General features: G+C 39.8%; 1 protein-coding gene across 1 annotated transcript in view; it reads right to left on the reverse strand.

Annotated features, from left to right (window-relative positions):
• Pik3c3 (phosphatidylinositol 3-kinase catalytic subunit type 3) overlaps positions 1-17032 on the reverse strand; it is an 82674-nt gene that overhangs the window by 49107 nt on the left and 16535 nt on the right. Inside the window, exons 5-9 of the mRNA XM_041659983.1 lie at positions 11320-11406; positions 9046-9141; positions 6550-6621; positions 5825-5929; positions 5070-5162 (exon numbers count right to left, since the gene is read on the reverse strand). Of these exons, the coding sequence (XP_041515917.1) occupies positions 5070-5162; positions 5825-5929; positions 6550-6621; positions 9046-9141; positions 11320-11406 (453 nt within the window). The remainder of the gene's footprint in view (positions 1-5069; positions 5163-5824; positions 5930-6549; positions 6622-9045; positions 9142-11319; positions 11407-17032) is intronic.

Here is a 17032-nt window from a genome sequence, read left to right on the forward strand (position 1 = left end):
ATCAATAGCATCTTACAAGAAACTTCATAAGTCAAGGTGACAGTTCCACAACAGGCTTCACTCAGTATCTGATCAAGGTGGGTTCCTTGGTTTTGCTGCATAATTTCAAATGAAGATGAAACAGAAACCAGGATGTCTCTCTGAGAAGCAATTCTTTAAAGGGACATGCAATTAAAACAAACACTAAAATCCAAACACCAAGACAGCTAGGTACAGAACCAGTCACAAGCAGTCTGTGTGGCAGGCGGCCAAATCGTCTTAGAAGCTTATTTCTTTGGCTCTGCCATGACCCCAAGTGTGCATGTGGCTGCCCGCAGGTGTCATTCCCGACTGTACATTAAACACATGCTCACTTCAGAAGGGCACGCTCCCGCTGTCCTCAAGGAAAACCCGATGCCAGGTCTCCTGGCAGCACTGCTGGCAGGATGCACAGCTCTGTTAATTCTGTTTCTACATCTACAGATCAAAGAAAGAAAGCTCTAATACTTTAAAATCCTGCTCCAACAAAACTCTACAATTTTCCCAAAAGTGCCAGCTCCATAAGCATGAGAGAGATAGTAGGGGAGGTGACGAAAGAAAGGTCCCTGGAACTCAAGGGCCAGTCACTGTAGACAATTGGTAAACTCCATGTTCATTGAGACCCTGTGTCAAAAAATAAGCTGGAGAGAGAGGATACATGCACACTCAACTACCCAGCGCCCCCCGCCCCCACACATGGCAATAGCAATATGAAGATAGATCATTATTAGCTCGCTCCTTAAATCACACATAACCTCAATAAATTTAAAACTAAAATTAGTTAATCAGACTCTAAATTACAAACTGAGAGGTCTTACCAAGCAGACACTGTCATTCTGTACTTAGTGAAATTCTCCCAAATCCCCAACACTGTTCTTCTAGCCCAGGCTGGCCTCAAATCCGTGATCCTCCTGCCTCCGCCTCCTTCAGCAAGCCCTACTCTCATGCGCCACTACAATCCGTGACAATGATCTTCTAAATAAAGTTCTTCCTGCATTTCCCTTAGTCTGTTTCTCAGGATGCCACGCACCTGAAGTCTGAAAGGCTATCAAACAGCTTGTCTCTTCACTGTTTCCATCAAACTCTTCCAAGTTCAAAGGTGGTAAGTGATCTTAGCATACATTATCAGTACTTGACCCTATGACACCCCTGCTAGGAAGAGGTAGACAACAGTTATGCTATTCTAATGACCAATTTCCCCAACAGTCATAACATTTACAAAGAACTTATACATGCATGCATATAAAATATATACACAAATCCTATAATGAATCAAAAAACTAAACAAAGCAAAAAAACCTACTACACCCAACCAAAAAGCCCTCATGTCATAACTTCCTCCCATTTGTCAGTTCTCATCTGTGAAGATTTATCCAGTAAAATGTTTAGAGCAATACTCGGTGGCAATTTCCTATCAGTCATCACTAGTAACTTCGTGCTGAGCCTAGTAACAATGCTACCCTCAACACTTGCTAACAGATTTGATTAGCTGACAATGTGTTTTCTTAACTCTCCTCTGGTTTTGAGCCCTTTGCTGTGACCTACGGCTCTCATAGCCACCCGCCTCAAGCATTTGCCACACATGATTCATGCCTGAACTTCTACACAACCACTATAAAATTCTACTTTGCTGCTGTTCCAATACAGTCATTTTAAAACCCACATGCACGCACATGAGAGAGAGAGAGAGAGAGAGAGAGAGAGAGAGAGAGAGGGAGGGAGGGGGGGGAGGGAGGGAGGGAGGGAGGGAGAGAGAGGGGGCTAAAATCAGTTTAATTTGAGCATTCTTCTCCCATCTCTCTCTAGCCTAACACTGTTTATCACTAATTATCGGAGTTTCTTAGATCTCCTAATCATGTTTCCTTTTCATCGTCAGCTCTGCTCCAATGTACCTGAGATCATCTTCCCTAAAGCCCCACATGCTAAACCACACTTCCTGACTCAGGTGCCCAGGCAGCAGTGAAATCCAATTTGCAGGTGGAAAGCCAGGCTGTTTTCACGCCACTGCTCCTGCCTGAACCTGAACACGTGCTTACACCGAAACCAGATAACCAGTGCCAACCAAATCCACTCAAACTTGGTATCTTCCTCAGTCCACAGCAAGCAGGCACTGCCCCTCAAACTTTATTACAGCAATTACCTATGCTTCCTCAAGCAGTATATCACTATTCCACTTCAACTGGATGTCAACATTTTTTTGTCTAAGACAATTTTAATGTATGTAAACAGAGCCATGATATGTTAAGAGACAGCTAGGCCAAAGGCAGATAATAAATATATCTAAGCTAAATCCACTTCTGCTCTGGTTCAATACCAACTAGTTGGCAACAGAGAGATGACTTCTGCCCTGATGTGACTGTGTCAGATGCTGCCTTCTAAAAAACAAGTACATCTTCGCTATCTCACTGAGACGGGGCCTCCCTATTGCTTTTCCCCAAACAGAATCAAAGGTCAAGGAATTAATAACTTCTTTAAATTACGTTTGTGTGTGGTGTGTGTGTGTGTCTGTCTGTCTGTTTAGATCAGAGGATAACTTTCGGGAGTTGGTTCTTTCCTTCTACCATGTGGACCATGTCAAGCACCTGTACCTGCTGGCAATTTCAACAGCCACAGCATTTATTACTAATTAACATTTTTTGAAGAAAGTTCATCATAAAAGCTAGCTTGGAAAATTATAAGATCTACACTTAGGAACCTATAAGAGTCATTTCTTATCCGATGTAAACCAAAATAAGTATATTTCATAAACATTAGTGGTCGAATGGTTATTACTGTAAACTTTTTAGTAGCAAATAAGGTAAGGTCTTCAAGATTTTTATCCAACACTCTTTAGACAGGTCATTTAGAAAAAAAACAAATTTACTGAAAACAGTAAAAAGTGTCACTTCCTAGTAACTAACCAAATGTTCCTAGAGCCCTCCTGAGGTCAGGATTGACTCTCCTGAAGCCCAGGTGCCCACCAACCCCACGGCAATGAGAAGCAGAGAGAAAGAATGTCCATGTGCTCCTTAGGGCTGTGGCACAGGGACATGCGCACTCTACACGGCTATTTTACCATAGGATCCACAGGCTGCTGTGTGGTGACTACTCCCGTCACTTATATCGGTTTGCTCAACAGCCCCTCCTGAACATTAAAAACACTGTTTATTCTATGCAGTGATCTAAGATCCTTCAAGTCTGAGAACTGAGGCTCCATCTGCAGCTCTGGAAATAAGATGACATGAGCCCCACATCTTACATCGCGCCGGCACGGAGTTCTTTTGTGTGCATCTTCAAGTGACTGCATGCAGTGGGTAGTGACTTCTAAGACAAAAGGAAGGGTTTATCTTACAAGCCTTTCTGTCGAGGAAAGTTCTGCTCTGAGAGGCTGACCTATGCATGACTGTAGCATTGAAGCCATGTTTCTGTGACCACATGACTGACTCTTCACTTAGCACAGCATGTTGAACTAACTCAAGCTCCACAGAATTCAGAATCAATTCCACTCGCTACTGAGGAGGAAGAACAGGTCCTCAAAGCTGGAGCAACATAAAATCCTCTGCCTCTTTTCATAGAGAGAAAGGATAAGACTCATCCACAATGGGTTTCCCAAGCCACCAATAATGAAACAGAAGAAAAGCTAAGGATCTTAAGATGATGGCTAACTTAAGATCATTCATGGCTAACTTCATTTTTATACCTTTACCTTAGAAAAACAGATGGAATCAAGATCATTTCATGAGACTGCACCACACTGGTCCACTCTCCGCCACGAGATGACGGCTGCCTGATGCACAGCTTCCCTAGGCATCCCTGCTCTGCCCAGTGTACTCAGAAACCCTGCTGCAGATCTGCTGTCTGGTTCTCCGCATCTTCACTAAACCCTTCCCTTCTAAATCACAAACATGAGCATCTCCACAGGCAGCATGTAGACCTCTGTGGCTCTGTACTAGACTCTTATCTGTGTGAGTGATGTACATGCACATAGTAGATCTGCCGCAGGATTGAAAGGTCCCTAGCATTCACCAGCTGGTTAAGAACACACGTGGACACATACATCTGTGCAGGTCAAACATCCATACACATAAAATAAGTGAATCTGCCTTTTATTTTTAAAGAATTAATCTCTGACCTTCAACCGAAGATAGAATACTTCAAGAGCTGCAAGAGATACAAAATTTATTATCATGGAATCACCCCGTATTACACACAGTAAACTAAAGCTTCAATCCTACAGTTACAAAGCTGCTCAGCGCTAACAGTGTAAACACAAGAAGCCTTCAGACTTGGGCCTAGTCCTGGAAGTTCATCACTATTCTCTCTCCAGTTCCTCACGGCACCTCCTTCCTGCAAACCAGCCATTTGACACTAACTTAATTCTCATATAAGCTACACTCCTCCATTCTTCCTCTATTCCCATCATCTCCAGAATTTACCTGCTCTCCTTATCAGTGTAACTACATTCCTGGTCACCAAGGAGTGCAGAGACAAAGAGGATAAGAGAGAAAGGAGTCAGGATTCACTCTGCCCAGCTGTGGAAGAGGGACTTCATCTATGATGAAAAGCTGTCTCCATTAGAACAAGAGGAAATAAAGTAGGACACCCTATCTGTGTCCTGTGTCATGTATACAAACTTCAGAGGCAGACACAGACCCCCAACTCCACCTCCAAAGTTCACTCAGGCATTTTCTAGGAGCTGATACACGGGAATATGGGCCTTGGTGTATACATCATTCTAGGAGTTGATACACGGAAATATGGGCCTTGGTGTATACATCATTCTAGGAGTTGATACACGGAAATATGGGCCTTGGTGTAGTCACCTTTCTAGGAATTGATACACAGAAATATGTGCCTCGGTGTATATGCCTTTCTGGGAGTTGATACACAGGAATATGGGCCTGGCTATATATGCCTTTTACTATGTTTTTAAACACCATGTAGCAAGTATACTGCTGGCTAGCATGTTTACTTGACCACAGCTGCATTTTTAGGGTGGTTTTATTTTCCCTTGATCATTAGTAAAAATGTCTAGAGGTTAATTTAATACATAACCTATTCAACATACTTACTTTTTCTTGATTAGTAAGATAATATCTAAATTTCCAAACAAGATCTTGTTCTTCGTATGTGAGCTGCTTGGTTGGTGGATAACTCACAATAATCTAAAACAAAAGATAAAGAACTACATTTAATGCGCCTAATACACATTTCTATTTCATTTAATTTTTCATTTGCTTAATATTTCTGTAACATAATTATTCTGCGGGAGAAGGCCCGCAGAGTCAACTATGGCAAGAATGTGCTGAGGCATCCATCCAGACAGCAAGTCATTAGGACACAGGAGCAAAGACGAGAAACCCGTGTTCCACATGAACATCTGATTTCAGAGCTTATTTAACCCAACCAGATAGTAAGGAGGGCAAAGTGGCAATGCCCTCTGCCATAAAATCGGTGGAAACAAAATGAACCCTCCTCTTGTCAAATTAACACTTAATCCTGTGAGCTTAGATACTAGTCTTCTTAAGGAACCCCAGGAATCATTTAAAAGAACACTAATGTCTGGGAATGTTTACAGTTTCCTAGTTTGTCTCTACAGTGACAGAATTACTGAAAACCCTGAATAGCTTAAAGAAAAAAAAAAAGCCTGTAACAACTACAACAGCAACAACAGCAAAAAAAAAAAAAAAAAAACTAACATTCTGTAGACAACATGAAACTGTTGAAGTCGTGAGGTTACATAATTCAAACTCTAAAATCACTTGTAATAGTGGCCATAATAAAATGCCCATGTAGCTGTTTTTATACAGTCCATAAAATCTCTTACATTTAGCTGATCTCTTGTGGCAGCATTGGGTTTGAGATCGTGGTCAGATGGTCCACTTCTTAAACTTCGAGCAAGCTTGTGGTGTTTGCTCTCCACTAGATTCTCCTGTAAATTATTTAGATACACAGAGAATGTAAACCTTACAAAGACAAGTGTCACAAGTCAGAAATAGCAAAGTCCTTTCTTAAAGCCATGTTATGAAGTCCAGCTATAGCCAAATAAATTCTTTCTTCCTCAAGTTGCTACTGTTCCTGTGTTTGTCACAGAAAAAGCAAACTGGGACCATGCAACCCTTACTCAACAACCCCATCCACTAGCTCTTCGTAGTTTAAGCACAGTAGTTGCCCTGTCCTGCATCAATCAACCTTACTTTTAGGATGTAAATGTTTCTTAAGTACCCCATGGATTTCAATTCAAATAGCTGAAGTGTACTTACTACAAATCACGTCTCGATAGTTGAATTATGTCTATTACTATTTTAAAATACAATGCATGGGTCTAAGTTGTGTTTATTCTAGGGAAAAATACATTCTTAAAAGCTTTGCACAAGGGGCAGTGGTGGCGCACGCCTTTAATCCCAGCACTCAGGAGGCAGAGGCAGGCGGATCTCTGTGAGTTCGAGGCCAGCCTGGTCTAGAAGAGCTAGTTCCAGGACAGGAACCAAAAACCACAGAGAAACCCTGTCTCGAAAAAAAAAAAAAAAAAAGCTTTGCACAATAGCTTACCATAGACATTTGAGGATCAGGAACTTTTACTAACTCAAAACTTGTTAAAATTGGAGACGACTCATCACCATCCTAGAATATAGTGCAGGGTTAAAAGATAAAAAGGAGAGATTTTACCCGTGGACATGATATTATAAAATGCTTATATTTAAAGTCTATTTTTAAAACATCACTGTTCCATTTATAACTCTTATTTTCTTTAAATTCCATTTTTTAATCTCTATCACTAATAAAAGATTTTGGCAAATAAAAAGAAAAATTATTACAGTTAGAAAGATTTGAAATCTGGAAACAAATTGTTTTTTATTGTCTGTGGCTACAATTTCAGAACTTGGTTTATTATATATATGGACAAGAAAACACCCGTTTTTTTTTTAACTTAAATGGGTCCAGGTGGGCTGGAGAGATGGCTCAGAGGTTAAGAGCATTGCCTGCTCTTCCAAAGGTCCTGAGTTCGGTTCCCAGCAGCCACATGGTGGCTCACAGCCATCCATAATGGGGTCTGGTGCCCTCTTCTGGCCTGCAGGCATACACACAGAATATTGTACACATAATAAATAAATAAATACTTAAAAAATAAATAAATAAATAAATAAATGGGTCCAGGTGTCACCACCAGGTCTTATTCAAGAACTCAAGCATCGATCACATTTTTGAACAATCAGAGACAGCAGCAACACAGCTTCTCAGGGGACAATACAAGCCATCACAGAGACAAAAGCACAGCACTAATTCTTGACATACATCAAGAATTAAAGCTGGCTTATCTTATTGGTGTCACCATGCTTGAGAAGTGAGCTTTTGTTTTAAATTGAACTCAGCATAATAATTCCCTTGGGACTGTGTACCTAGCTTTACGTTTTGCTATTTCCTGGGGTTAGTGCAATCTCAGTTTTACATATATGCAAGAGAATCAAGGGGGACTAAAGAAGTTTACTTCTACAACTTCACTTCAGTAATTGAGTCTTACAGGAAACAACAAATTCCCAAAGCTGTTGTTTAACAGGCTTGTTTGCGGTCACAACACCAGAAAACACATTTATCAGCCCAACTGTGACAGGTAATCTTCACTAAGGCTATCTGTCTCCAGAGACAGGTGACAAGAAAGTCTGTTTCCAGGAGACTGTTATGCACTGGCCCTGCAATCCTTACTCTGAGTGGGAATATGACAGGATGGGCAGACATTAATTCAGGAACAACTACCTATTTCTAGCCTGTTATTATTCTATCTATTATCTAAGCTGTCTTTTAAAGATCGCTCAGTCTTTGAAAGAATCACCCAATTAGCAGGTTCTTCACACAGAAGCCCCATCCGAGCAGCAGTATGGCTTTAATAAATATTTATAGCACAAAATAGAAAGTAAATTTAAAACACATTGGTAAAAATTTTGCTCAATAACCTTTTCCTTTCTTTTTATAATAAACTAACGTATAATATTAAAAATCCTTCATTTCCACCCTTCCCAGTCTTCCTCATATATATAAGGCTGGAATCAGTTAAATTATCCCAGTGTTTTTCCACAGTGAAAAGAACAAATAAGTAAGACATTAACTGGAGAAGGATCACAAAGTAATGATAAATTAGCAATGCAAACACAGATCCTTATGAAAATCTCTCAAGCAACCATCTTCAAAGTGTATAAGTCCCTGAAGGCAGCACCAGTAAGTGATATTAACATGAAAATGTAATTTACTACTTCTAATGAACAAAGATGCATGAATAAACTATATTGTGTGTTACAAGTGTTCATCTGTCAAATATAAAAATTTTGTTCTCATTTAATTGATTTAACACTATTTCCATAATAATGAAAGAAACTTCACTAAATTATAAAGATAAAAGTATACTATACATACAAATATATAAGTATACATTTATATATATGAGTATAAACTTACCTATATAACTAAACATGTCTATAAGTATTCATTTACATATGTAAGCATTTCAACATGAATTTAAAGCGAAAAATCTGAAATAGCTACCTCCTGATCACGAGGCTAATTCTTCCCTAATGAGTAAACATGAACAACACGCAACTCTTAATTCACTCTAGTAGAAACACCGTCTCCTAACTGTGAATAAACTATATAAATGCATGTCAATGAAGACTTTCATAAGCATATATAGTTCTACACATTAGATACAGGTTAAATAACTGACATCAGAACTTTCAATGTCTTGCCAAGGAAACCATGATCTCCTACTTTATTGTGCAAGTGGACCGCTGTAACTAATGTGTCCGACTCACTAACTTGCAGAACAATTAATCAGAATGCTTGACTCACTTGCACACTTATTGAATTTTGTGGCCCAGGACGGCATGAGCCAAACGGGCGGGCTGCAACTATGTGATATGACTGTGTAGAAGCAGATGCGGCTGGAAGCTACTGACTGCTCTCCTGCAACCAAACACTGCGTCTCAGCAGGAGAGCCAGCCGTCATCTGTACCCAGCCCTCGATGCTAGGAAGCTCAAACATTCCGAGGGAAATACCTTCTCATAGTAAACGATGCCATACTCCTTATCATCACACTTGACACAGCGAAACTCAACCATCAAGTACATGAAATTAGAGCTGCGTTTCTCACTCTAAAAAAGAAAACACAGACAGAAATGACCATTTTCAACCTTAATACGAGTTTTCACCACAATTGAGCAACATATAAAATCAATCAGCTGCTACTTAAAATACAACTTTTGCCGCTATCCACATGCAGCAGCCCATGAGAATCACTGTTTTCTTCAGGAGAGTATGCACCCGGCAGGCGACACCCAAACTCCATAAAACTCCGGGTTCAATTGGCATTGTGGATTTCATGATTTCAAAACCTGAGGGCGTTTTGAGAACTATTTTATTTCAAAAGTAAAGATGACAATTTTTGCTTGTAACAACTTTTAGCAATTTCAACTCAAACTACATAATTAACCTACTTCAGCAATTATTAAGTACACAGAAAAATAACCTTGTTTTATTTTCTTTTTTTTTAACCAAAGAACTTAAATGATTTTTATCAAATTTTCACAACTTCTGAATGTTCATAAGATAACTTGTCATTAATGACTTTTTATCAACACTGTATGTGTACTGGGGGATATTTACTTTTCTTAACATGAACAAAAGTAGATTCGTTCTCTCTGTTGTATATATGTGTGTGCACATACATATATATGTATATATGCATTTTCAAAAATATAAACTAAAATTATTTGACTAATCTTTCCAAAATACTTTCACTGATGTCTCTAGGGCCAGCGCATAAAATGACAATGTATAAACAGGTTACTTAAAGGAGAGATGGTTCAGGGATTAAGAGAACCAACTGCTCTGCCAAAGGACCAGTGTTCGATTCCCAGCACCTGTAAATGGGCTGATGACGCTCTCTGCTGGTCTCTACTACACACACGGTGCACTGATATAAGCAGGCACAATGCTAACATCACTGAAATTGTTCATCTCCATAAAGTGCAGTCTACTGTCTGGTAGAAAGCAGAAAGGAAAGCGGACACAGCCCAGTGCTACATTTCCACATACAAAGAACCGACATGGAAGAAAACATACATGTTTTGAATGAACTATTTATTTTAATGGAACTACTATTAAAAGTACAAAATTTTCTAGTAGTTTCTGTTGAGAACACATGAGTTCATTTTTAAAAGATCTAAAAGTCACAATCAATATAAATGTTAAGAACTCCAAGATTCATTTAAAACAAGAACAGTGGGTGCCGGGCAGTGGTGGCATACATTTTTTTTAATCCCAGCACTCGGGAGGCAGAGGCAGGTGGATCTCTGTGAGTTCGAGGCCAGCCTGGTCTACAAAAGCTAGTTCCAGGACAGGCTCCAAAGTTACAGAGAAACCCTGTCTCGAAAAACAAAAACCAAACCAAACAAACAAACAAACAAACAAAAAAAAAAACCCAAGAATAGTGGTTCTTCACACTTGATCTTTATCATCTTTCTCTCTTTCCTTCTCCACTGCTGAGAATCCTTCAAGATAAGTCATGTAATGTGCATATCACAGTTGTCATTATCATGATCAGGTATTCTCTTCTTGGAATGTGATTCATAAAGTTGTTTCCATTCTCTAGACACGAATTCTTACATCAAACATGGTATTCTTAAAACAAATACACATAATACTCAAATATAACTTTTTTATTAACTTTATTTTTTGAGACAGAGTTTCTTTGTCTAATAATCCTAGCTGTCTGGGAACTAGGAATTAGCTCTTATAGACCGGGCTAGCCTCAAACTCACAGAGATCTGCCTACTTCTGCCTCATGAGTGCTGGGATTAAAGGCATGCACAACCACAGCCAGGCTCAATTCTTCTGAATATAACTTTTGAAAAGACTCACTGAAGTCATCTTTTAATTAGATATTTACAATGGCCTGACACACAAGGTCAAGAAAATGTAAATTATGTAAATGGAGTATGACTGAGGGGCCAACATCCAGTAAGTTGTTAATGAATCAGGTGTGTGCTGGATGTCACGTGGTAACCTGGGGGAGGAGACAGTACTGCTGCAACACTCACAAGCTATGGCAGGACTTGAACAACATGAGTGATAACACCACACACGAGGCACTGAGCCTTACATATGACAGCTAGTCCCTGCTAATGATCCAAGTTACTTTAAGAAAAACTCACAGCTAGGAAGTAAGGGATTACTTACTAACCAGCTGTCTAGCAAATACAAATTCTTTAAAAAAAAAATTAACTTAGTAATCTACACTATTTTCTGACATAGGAAAGAAGACAACTCACCTCATTAATCATTTCTATCTCTCTGAATGTTAATCTGTCCAACCAATCCACCTTGACCATGTGTCCTTGCCGATGAGCCTTGGTCAGCTGCAGAAAGTAAAACATGGTTAATCTCAACAGAGACAAACAAAATGGAAATGAAGGGTAGCAACTGATCACTCAATCCTGACTTGAAAATCAAGAATCTATAACACTATGAAACCCAAAGCATTTTAGGAGGCCACATCAGCCTCACAGGATTGTTCACTGCATACAGTGTATTAAAATGATTATTACACTATTAAGACAATATAATATAGATTACAGTAAGTGAATTCTGTCCTTCTATTTGGGATCTACACTAAAGATAATCTTATCAAGTTGTACAAATACTTCAAATTCTTAAATGATCCAAAATTCAAAACACTTTGGGCTCTAAATATCTAATCCTGAGCCTGCCCTAAGAAGCCCTTCTACATATTCAATTCCACATACAAAGAGTTCCACTCATCAGAATACATGCATGAACATTCGTACACATTAGAGTCTATGTGTGTAAATCTACACATTAGAACATCAGATTCCACATCTACTCCTCAGACTCCCACATACAAAGCTAGACACAAATTCTTACATAAATCATGGTATTCTTAAAACAAATATACATAATACTCAAATATATGTATCAAAGCCACATACAATATCAGATATGTAAAAAATTAGGCCAGAGACATTTTTCTAAAAATGGAAAAAAATCATTAAAAAGAAGTTTTTAAAATCAAGTCTGCTCAAAAAAACCAAAAAATAATAAATAAATAAGTAAATAAAATCAAGCCTGCAATCTTAGTAAGCAAGAGAAGAACACAGCCCTTCCTGAATGTTATCTAGATGTTCTATAGCTCTTATATTTTATTATCATACATAAAATCACAATAAAAGATCCTCTAAAGGAGAATAAAACACCTTTTCCCTATTCTTCTCATTTGTAATGTAACAAACATTCTGAAGAAATGAATTATACACAGAAAGGCAATTCTCGGGGCCCAACAAATCATTACTCTAAGATTTACGTGCATACACACGTGTGCCTTTATTTTAGGAGACAACAACAAAGGATTTAAAATTCTAACATCACGGATGCTTGAGTGCCCTGAGGTCTTACACACTGTCTTGCCCGAGTTTCTTAAGTTATATCACAGTGGTTTCAGGTTCATAGAGAAGTCAAGATAAACTACAAACAAGGTCCTCAGATTAGAACTGGCTTTGACATTGACTGTGTAAATTTTAAACATCAGCTTTACTTATATATCAAAACTCTTAACCAACAAATTCATAGAATGAAGGAACGCTGGGCATCAAAACCTTATATCACCACTTCTCTTAGGTCATCGATTTCCTCTTCACTGTCCAAGACACAGCAGTATTCCCATAAAGACATCAAACCGTGCCATTAACTGTTACCTCACTCAGAACTGAAAGCCAGAACCACTAATATTCTTAATCTTCCCTGACACCATCACTGAGTTCACAGTATTTCAGAAAAAAAAAAAAAGTGACAACCTTATGTAAAAGGTCTGAAGCTCAGGGGCTAGAGAGATGATTCAGAGGTGAAAAACATTTGCAGCTATTGCTGAAGACCAGGGTTCAGCTTGCAGCACCCACATACTGACTAGCACTTGTAACTACAGTTCCAAGGATTTCAGTGCCCTCCCCTGGTCTCTGTAAGCAGGAGGCCCACAAGTGGTGCATTTATGTATAAGGAGGTAAAACAGTCACACATTTATAATAAACCTTTTTTTAAAAAGATTTGAGGTCCATTGAAATAGGAAAGGACTACTTAGGAAATAATAACTTTTTATAAATAGCAAATAGTACCTTTTCCCCCATAGTAACCTCTAAATGAAAATAGACATAGAGATCTTAGTGACTACTACTCATGTTTATAAAGAAATGGAACCAGCCTAGCAGTCCATCAAAGATGGATAAAGAAAATGTGGCACATATTATATGCACAGAAATTTTATTTAGCCATAAAGAATGAAACCACATCTGAGAGAAAACAATGGAACTGAACAAAGATCATTATCTTACAAGAAATATGACAGACACAGATAAATACTGCGTTTTTCTCATAGACTAAATCTAGATGTGAACTGTGTGTGCATGTGTGTGTGTGTGTGTGTGTGTGTGTGTGTGTGTGAGAGAGAGAGAGAGAGAGAGAGAGAATGTGTTTGTGCATATAAAACGTAGAAGTGGATTAAACTAGAAAGAGATCTTTAAAAGGGGAAAGGACAAGAGAACCAAAGGGAGGATAAAGGACTATGTGGGACATGAAAGCAAATGGGATACTTGGGAGAAGGAAGGGGATTAGTAAATCAGAGGTGGGAAGTGGAAGCGAGGGTAGAGTAGGAACAAAGTTTGACATAATGACGGACTGTAGCATGATGCTAAATTAAACAGTTAATAGAGGGAGAACACCAGTGGGTGAACAGTATAATTACACACAGCAAGGGCTAGCTAGAACATCACACAGATGTGTGAGCTACATCAATGAGAATAAGAAACATCCGGAGGACCAGAGACCAAGCAGTGTGGCTTAGAGACCAAAGAGAGTGTCACACTGCAGCTGGAGGCTTGGTTCTACACTGACAAACTCTTCAAAATCTGTCACTTTTGAGCCGATGCCAATAAATATCATTTTCTATCTATGCCCTAACATGCAGGTAGATGCAAAACATGGCGAGCAGTATCATCCCATATAGCTACTAAAGGCTGATATGACTAATGTTTTCTTTCCATTACATAGCATATAAATTCTTACAGATTTTTACTACTACTTTGTTCATATGAAAAAAATGTTTATATAACTTCTGTATTTTCTACTGTAAAAGCCAGTTTGGAACAATGTGGCTCTCAGGCACCCCCACCTGCCCGTCTTTGCTATCTGCTCTGTTGGTACATGGTAATTACACAACTTGAGGTCCTCCAGCTTCTGTTATTTACTCGACATTCGGTCTGTGTTTGTGATCTAACAGTTGCTCCCCACAATGATTTGCTATGAGGAAAGCACTGACCATGGTGAGCGGTTTCCTGATAGGAAAATGAAGTGAGGTTTCCGTCTTCTCCATGATACACATCCAGACACATTGGGAACTTTCTGGAGCCGTCTGTACCGGCTGAGTCTATGTCGCTGGTAACACATGTCACTCCCTACACAGGCGAGGCCTTGCTTTCAAAGCAACCACAAAGGTCAAGCATAAATTATGTTACAGATTTCAATTGTAGGAGCTGTTCAGGAAGCGATGGGAACACAGACTCTAAGAGCTGCAATCAGAAATAGTGTGTAATGTCTGTATGCCTCTACAGAGAAAAATAATGAGGAATTCAACCATGAATGGAAAATCAGGAGTCATTTACATATGTTATGATGACTGTTCAAGAGCTCCTACATTGCACCTTGACATTTAAAGAAATTCTAGCTATTTCTCAACTTAGCTACAGAAGTTCTGCAGAACTGAAAACGTCTCCCAGGAATCTGCCCTACTGACCTACCAGTATAAAACACACCCAGCTAGAGGCCCACGGCATTTACCTCATTATTTCCCAGCATTCCTGAAGAAGCTATCCTCCTTAGAAACACGGAGCTGGAGTTGGGGCATCCAGAACGACTTCTCTGAAGGCTGCGCACCATGGTAGGAATGGTGGACGGGGTAGAAAACTCTTCTAGATAATTCACCCAAATTCAATACAACAAATAACAAACACACTTCAGCTACCGAGGTCCCTTTTACATTCTTCAGGCCATCACGGCTTTTATTTTTAGCTCAAGGCACATAAAATAATAATTATAAATAATTAAATATTAATTTGTATTTACATGTGTGGAATTCACACAGCTATAATCATTATGCACAATGAAAGGTCCCCAGAGCCGTTATTTTATCTCTTGTTGCCGATAACAACATAGCAAACAGGAATAGTCCTCCAATCTACAGCAGTTTCTAGTTCCCTCCACTTCTACCGATGCTGAGGATCAAAGGCGACTTCTGTCAACATAGGTGAGTGTAGACAACTTATATGTGGTGCTGGGATAAGCTTCCATTTCATTCTGAGTCTGAAATGTCAGTGACCTACATCTTTCCAACAAGATCTGCACCCTGCTAAGCAGCAGGGTGAGAAATCCGATCTATTAAAAATGCTTGTGAAGAAATCATCCTTGCTAGGTATCCATTCTAGGAAGAGTCAGCAAGTGGCACTCTTTGTCAGGTACAGAGGATTCTAAAGAATTCACAACAGCCATACAGAGTTGGAGAAGGTCAGTGTCCTCCAAACAATGGAATAATTATTATGCCCTAACTTCATCCAGAGTTAAACAGGAGTTGCAAAGGCCATTTAAGTAAAAGAATCAACTAGAACCAACAGCAACATGGCCAGGAAAGTTCTTGGATTCCTAATCATACATTTTCAGATATTGTGGACGATGTCATGATGAAGGACAATCTCACAGATCAGTGGGTGTGGATAAAAGTACAAAGGACAGGGACTACAGAAGCTCAGCTTGCCACACAGCATCCAGAGCAGGAGCAGCAGGTGGGGTCCTATCAAACAGCAGCCCTTGGAGACAGATGAGCTCCCTGATTGGCCCAGCCTGCTATGAGCACCTCAAGTGCTAAAGCCATGACTCTGGCAGAGCCAGCACTTATGGCTCACTTACATCGAGTGAGATGAGCTATGTAGGAGGATGATAACCAGGAAGGAGAATAAAAATCTGTCAACTTTTGACCCTGCCCAGGACCTGTTCTAGCTTAGAAGTAGAAGAAGGGACTAATAAAAAAATTCATAGAAATTAAGTAATAGAAACATTCAACTGGAAGCTCAAGGACAAAAACAAACCAAACCGAACAGCAGAATGGCATGATCAAACAAAACTGGACTTAGCCAGTTCACACTGCTGCCCTCAAACATGTAACAGAAAGTGCCTGACAATGAAATTCATGCATCGTGGCCCACACCAACTACCAGAGAACATGTCCCAACCGGAACTGCCCTCATTTGCAGAGTGACAATTACATGCCTGAAAACTGCAGGGGTTGGTCACAATGTAAGATCTATGTGAAAATGGAACCCGCAAAACCCACTGCCACAGTTAGATGGTACTTCAGACACAACCATAATTGCTACACTTTGCTCTATCCTATATAAACCTGCTTTCTTTACATTCTGGTCTAAAGTGTTCATTATTTCACTAGCTTGCCAAATCCCCCTATCCAAAACTGTTCACATGAGCCAGCAAACTGGGCCAGAGCAGGCCTGGGACGATGAACTCCACAGAAGTAGGCACATATCCAGACCAGGGACATTTGTGAATTCAGGACTGAGTCAGCGACCTGGGCTGGAGCAGACCTGAGACAGCAAACTCCACAGAAGCAGGTACAGGGGAGCAACTGCTGAGCCAGAGCCAGAGCCCGCTGTGGGTCAGGACATGAATCTGGGACTTTTGAGGGAGTAAGCCTGAGCCGGGTCCTCTGTGGGTCTGGACTCAATGGAATATGGGACCTCTGAGGGAGTAAATCAGAGCCAGACCATTACAGGACCGACTCCAAGACAAGGACCTCTGCAGGAGCAGATCCACACCAGGGACATTTACAGCTGGCAGTCTAGATCAGAGCAGGCCTGAGAAAGCACACTCCATAGGAGCAAAGCAAACCCTAGGAGCGCTGAGCAACCTCCTGGA

This window comes from Microtus oregoni, unplaced genomic scaffold, assembly GCF_018167655.1.
Source record: "Microtus oregoni isolate MIOR12 unplaced genomic scaffold, Mior012 000011F_ref0000422, whole genome shotgun sequence".
Lineage (NCBI taxonomy): Eukaryota > Metazoa > Chordata > Mammalia > Rodentia > Cricetidae > Microtus > Microtus oregoni.